This window comes from Micropterus dolomieu, linkage group LG01 (genome assembly GCF_021292245.1).
Source record: "Micropterus dolomieu isolate WLL.071019.BEF.003 ecotype Adirondacks linkage group LG01, ASM2129224v1, whole genome shotgun sequence".
Lineage (NCBI taxonomy): Eukaryota > Metazoa > Chordata > Actinopteri > Centrarchiformes > Centrarchidae > Micropterus > Micropterus dolomieu.
The window spans coordinates 49162444-49168434 of NC_060150.1; the positions used below are offsets into that span (position 1 = coordinate 49162444).

Consider the following 5991-nt stretch of genomic DNA (forward strand, 5'->3'; position numbering starts at 1 on the left):
AGGATGAAGCTGGAGGACTCCTCTGTGGATCTGAACGACCCTGCTGTGAAAGCAGACCTGCTGAAAAAGGTGAGTCTCCCAAATCCACCCGGAGGCCCTCAGGAACTCTTGGAACTGTTGAGTTGTTTGGCTGTGTGTCTTTGTTGGTTCCCTGTGGACAGCAGGTCAAAAAGCAAATGTTTCCTGATGGCTGCCATGTGTGTTTCCCAGCACCAGGACAAGCTGCAGCAGAAAGGAGAGGGTGGAGTCACCCTGAAGTGGAGAGAGCAGCCTGATGGGAAAGTCTTCCACAAAGAGGAAGATGAGCTCTGAAACTGAAATCCAACTTGTGTTTCTCTGTAATCCTTGGTGAATGTTGATATTCTACCTTGTGGTGTAGCTTGGCCAGAGTGGCTAGGAAGGTGGTAGGTAGGCAGACTCCAACATCATATGTTTGCAGAGGTGATTATTTTATTGACAATAGTTGGCAGTACACGGATAATTCTATTCAAAAAAACAAAAAGACTTAAGAAAAATAACACCTCAAACTAATAGCAACACTAACAAGAGGCACGTGTTCACAGCAACACCACCTCACTTCTTTTTTCCCCCTGTTTATATAGGGTGGTCAATTCACACCCAACAGCTTCAGCCCATCCCATTCTGATGCAGGTTGATCTACTCCACAACATTTATATCTAGAAATCTCTTAATATTTAGAACTTCGTTATCAGTTCACTCCGCTCCCACTGCCTAGAAAACAGGTCAGGGTTATTCACACATTTATTCATAATAATCAAAAACAACCAAAAGAAACATTCCTATAAAGAAAGAAAACCCTCTACTTGGTTTGGCCCGGTGATGTCATCCATGACCACCCTATTCCTATAAAACAGGAAATGCTTAGGCCTGCCCCTCCCCAAACAATTATCCTGCATGGTGGAACTGAACAAAGGAACAAACAATTGTAAGTATTAACACAGGAAAACAATTAAACCATGTTTAAACTTGCAACCTAATAAAATTGAGCTGAAACTAACTTATGACTATGTGTTTACTCTAACTTATCATATGCTTTGCGCTCGACTGTAACATAATACAAACACAAACAACCCGGAATAGTAAGTGGTGCACTTTTACACAAGCTATGACAAGTTACCAAAAAACATAAACATGTATGTATAAACTAGAAGGTCATGGCCTGTATGGGACAAGTGGTGAGCAAACCAACTTCGTCACCGATCTTGGTAAGAAGTTAGGGATAAGTCGACGATACCAGCCAACTAACCCCAAGAATGACCTTAGCCTCCTCTTGGTGTTGGGTAGCGGTGAAGCTGCAATCGCCTCTACCTTTCCAACCTGAGGACGGATGCCTCCTCCTCCAATCACATAGCCAAGGTACTGCACGTCCGACTTGGCAATGACACTTCTTCGCATTGATGACTAGACCAGCACTCTGGATACGTTGAAAGACATTGGCAAGATGTTGCAGATGCTCCTCCCAGGTCCGGCTGAAAATTACAATGTCATCTATGTAGGCTGCTGCATAGTCCTCCGCTCCTCTCAAAACTTCATCCACCAGCCTCTGAAATGTTGCCGGTGCTCCATGTAAACCAAACGGCATCACTCTTAATCTGAACAGGTCACTTGGAACTCTGAAAGTTTTTAAATCCTTTGAAGATTCTGTGGGGGGCGCTTGCCAGTACCCTTTGCAGAGGTCAAGGGTCGTTAGGAAGTTGGCCTTCCCCAAGCGCTCAATCAGTTCATCAACCCTTGGCATTGGATAAGGATCAAATGCAGACACAGAATTCACAGAACCTCAGTTTAGAATCATCTTTCTTTGGCACCAACACCACAGGGCTACACCACTCACTGCGAGAAGGCTCAATGATTCCTGTAGCTAGCATCTCCTCCGCTTCTTGCTTCAGTTCAGGAACAAGTCTGGCTGGAATGTGGCAGGTGGTGTCCCTGATAGGCGGCTGTTCTGGTGAATACAGATGGATATGATGTTTAATAACATGTGTACAGCCTGGCTTCAGACTGAAGAGCTCTTTTGCCATGTGGACTTTCAGCTCCTGGCGTTTAACTGCTGTAAGTTGGCTTAGATCTGGAAGAACTGGAGTCCCAGTTGAAGAGGGAAAATACTGCTCTTGAAGCTCTTCCTCATCAATCACTGTGCGTGCCCACAGGGTTGTAGACTGCTGTTGTTGGTCTACCCACTCTTTCAACAGATTAACATGGAAAACCTGATGCTTTTTCCGGCGGTCTGGCAAAAAGAGTTGTGACTGGGCCCATCTTTTTTTTTTTATCTTGTATGGCCCCTGCCACTTGGCAAGGAGACCACTGTCAGACGTTGGCAGCAGTAGCAGAACTTGCTGGCCCTCCTGGAAAACCCTCCTCCTAGAAGCTTTGTCATAACTCTGCTTCTGTCGCTGTTGTGCTTCAGCCAGTTTACTATTGGCAAGCTCTTGGAACTGGTCCAGTTTATCTCTCAACTTCAACACATGAGAGCTCACTGCACTGCTGTTGTGGCATGGGACCCTCCCAGGCCTCCTTTAAGACATCCATTGGACCCCTTACTGAGTGTCCATAAAGCAGCTGGAAAGGTGAAAACCCAGTTGATGCTTGTGGGACTTGAGGGACTTGAGGGTTTTGTTAAAGCGCTCAACGAGACCATCTGTTTGTGGATGGTAGGGACTGGTCTTCACGCCTTGAATTCCCAGCATGCTGTACACCTCTTTTAGTAGACTAGAAGTGAAGTTGGTGCCTTGATCTGTGATGATCTCCTTTGGGATTCCGACTCTGGAAAACATCTGTATGAGACAGTTGACAATCTGGTGGGTCTTGATCTTCTTCAACGGAAAGGCCTGAGGATATCTTGTGGCGTAGTCACAGATCACTAGGATGTACTTGTGCCCTGCATTACTTCTTTCTAGTGGGCCTACAACGTCCATTGCAATGCGGGAAAAGGGTGTATCAATAATGGGCATGCTAATGAGGAGAGCCCTCTCTCTTTTCCGGCATATAGCTGTTAACTGACATTGTGGACTGACAAGACTGACAATATTTTACTGTGTCAGCGTACTGCTGGGGCCAATAGAAAATGTTTTTGCCTGCCCCAAGTGTCCTGCCCACGGGATAGAATGGCTTAGGTTAAGGATTGTGGGTCTGAAACTCTGGGGAACGACTAACTGGTCACCAATCTGGCTACGGCGATATAGCATGACTCCCTTGACCACAAATATGTCTTGTGTTCTGAGGTCTAAACTCATTCCCACTAACATGCTTACCAGCTGGTGAGGGTGGGCGGGACTTGGCTGGAAGGTATTCGTGGGATGGACGGCAGGCAGCCAAGAAAGCTTCAGCCAATTCTGCGGCTTCTTTGGAGGTTTTTGGGTTCCGCTCTCTAATCCAAATCCAAACTTCTGCAAAACTGCATCCTTTATCTTTGCATAGTCCATGGTGTCATCACGGTCCAAAGCTACATATGCAGAACGGGCTTTACCAGTTAACAGTGGAGCTAGATGAAGAGCCCACTCCACTTGAGGCCATTGGCAAGCGTGAGCAATTCTTTCAAAGGTGATTAAATAATGTTCAATGTCCTCACCTTCATTGTAGGGCTGTATTTTAGGGCTCTTCCATCCAGGAAGCCTCACCAGACTGGAATGCTGTCCTCCCAGAACAGCCTGCAATGGACTAGCCTCATGCCCGACTTGGCTTGTTAGTATATGAGGTGGCTCAGCTGTAGGCTCAACAGAGTGGCCGGGTGTGGCTGCTGCACCTTCCATCAGCTGCTGACGATCCTGGCGGTCCTGTCGTACCTCATGTTGTAGCTGAGAAAACTGATGCTGGATTCGTTTCCACCTCTCCTCCTGTCACTTCTGCTCCTGCTCTGTACTAACATCACGGTCAGCCTGCTGTTGCATCAGGCCTCGCAGAAGGTTCGACAGTTCAGCCATGTGTTCCTCATCAGCAATGTTACTGAGTGAAGTGTCTTCAAAATAAAAACATAAATGAGACGTGGCTTTTGGCTTACAGTTTGTGAACCAGACTGATAAAACCAAATTTCCACATGTACATTGTTAGACCCCGAGTTACCCCTGTTCAGGAGATCTATAAAATTCAAAACCTGATTATCATAGCTGAGCTTGAGTATTTTGATGTCTTCTTTTTGGAGAGAAAGGAAGGGGAAGGAGTTGTCCTGCAGTGAAATCCTACCTCCGCTGCTGGGCTGTTGACTCCGGTTGAAACCTGAGGCTTTGTCCAAAGCCCTCAAATTGTCTTCAAAAGTCTTCAGTCTTCGTTACAGCTTGAGTGAGAGAAAATCCAATGAGTCCAATGATTCTTCAGTTGGTTTGGTCGTTGTGGTTACCCTCTGTGGCTCGATCTCTTGAAGTCCCCTGAAGAATCTCTTCTCTCTCTTGAAGTGTTCTCTAGTTGTTTGCTGCTCAAATCCCCGTCTCTTGTCTTGGGCTCTTGGTCCGGTTCAGTGATGGTCTTGCTCCGAGTCCGATGCCTCTGAGGTCTGCAGAGGAATAACCCCGATCTCTCTCTGACTCCTCTTTATATATCCTGCTCCGTAGCTGAGCTTCTTTGTCAAATCAGCCACCACCCTCTTTCTGCCCACAAATGTGCCAACAGATTTGTTTTACTTTTATTAATTACTGAGCAAATGATGGATCTATGGGAAAGAGGCCACGTTAACAACTTGCAGGTTTACAGAGTCACATGAGGACTGAAATGCATATAACACCATACATTAGGTATCTTAGTGTGGTAATGTAGGTGACTGGTGCACATGCATGGTCATATGACCTGATTAAAGGGTTTCAAGTCGCAGTGGAGAGTCCTTTGCTTTCCACTGAACACACCCTGCAGGGTGACAGCCAGACATGAGTGTCCTGTCCGCCATGGAGGGAACTGGAGACGAATGATGGTAATAATGCCAGAATGTCAGAATTGCAAGCTGTATGGTATTAGTTTTGAACGGTTTCAGCTATTACTAGTTGGTTTTCAATTATGTGATCGCCTGTCTGTGTGTTATTGATGCTTGCTATGCTAATAGCATTTTCTTAACCCGTGGTTTGTTCTGTTTGGTGAAGATTTGTATGTGGCTGTGGATGTAGGATCCGGAGTTACCGGTAAACAATATACATGTGTCTGTGTATCTCAATGAGTTTTAACCCTGAGATTTATGTTTTTTTTTTTATTATTTTAGCACCGGGATGCGGGTTTAAACACAGGTTGCTCTCCTCTCTGTATATCCACAGCTGGACTCTGTACAAGGCTGGGTCCGTATCGGCACACTGCTTCCCTTTCCGTGGTGAGACTGCACTGGGTGACATTCTGTAGTGGAGTGTATACTCTAACTTTGACCTTGCATGCTATTTTGTAGTGAATAACCTAGATGGTAAGTGTGTAGTGTATAGTGCATGGATTTCGTGGTGCTGGGTTTGTTGTCCCGCAGTAGCTGATTGTAGGCGGTGTGTACGAGCCGACTCCACCTTCTTGCCTTGAGGAGAGTAACACTGTCCTTTTTTCAACAAATGTATTACCAGCCTAAGTTTACTTATGCTGATGGTATTTTAATAGGGATTTTAGCAATATACTTGTAATAAAATTACTTACCTTTGTACCACACATGCCTCTTTGTAATTGATCCTGTTCGGGGTAAATCAGAGTTTACGACACACAACCTTATACAGTGGGTACGGAAAGTATTCAGACCCCTTTAAATTTTTCACTCTTTGTTTCATTGCAGCCATTTTCCAAAAATCAAAAAAGTTCATTTTATTTCTCAGTAATGTACACTCAGCACCCCATCTTGACAGAAATTTTTTCAAATTTATTAAAAAAGAAAAACTGAAATATCACATGGTCATAAGTATTCAGACCCTTTGCCGTGACACTCATATTTAACTCAGGTGCTGTCTATTTCTTCTGATCATCCTTGAGATGGTTCTACACCTTCATTTGAGTCCAGCTGTGTTTGATTATACTGATTGGACTTGA

The 5991-nt window shown here is 45.0% G+C and overlaps 2 protein-coding genes across 2 annotated transcripts in view; both read left to right on the forward strand.

The window, feature by feature from the left end:
• The window catches only part of LOC123968320 (secretory phospholipase A2 receptor-like), a 3132-nt gene extending 2114 nt beyond the window's left edge, over positions 1 to 1018 (forward strand). Inside the window, exon 4 of the mRNA XM_046045006.1 lies at positions 211 to 1018. Within this exon, the coding sequence (XP_045900962.1) occupies positions 211 to 312 (102 nt within the window). The 3' untranslated portion in view covers positions 313 to 1018. The remainder of the gene's footprint in view (positions 1 to 210) is intronic.
• Positions 1 to 5991, forward strand: part of LOC123968066 (NACHT, LRR and PYD domains-containing protein 12-like) — a 583923-nt gene that overhangs the window by 136057 nt on the left and 441875 nt on the right. The gene's annotated exons all lie outside the window — the stretch shown is intronic.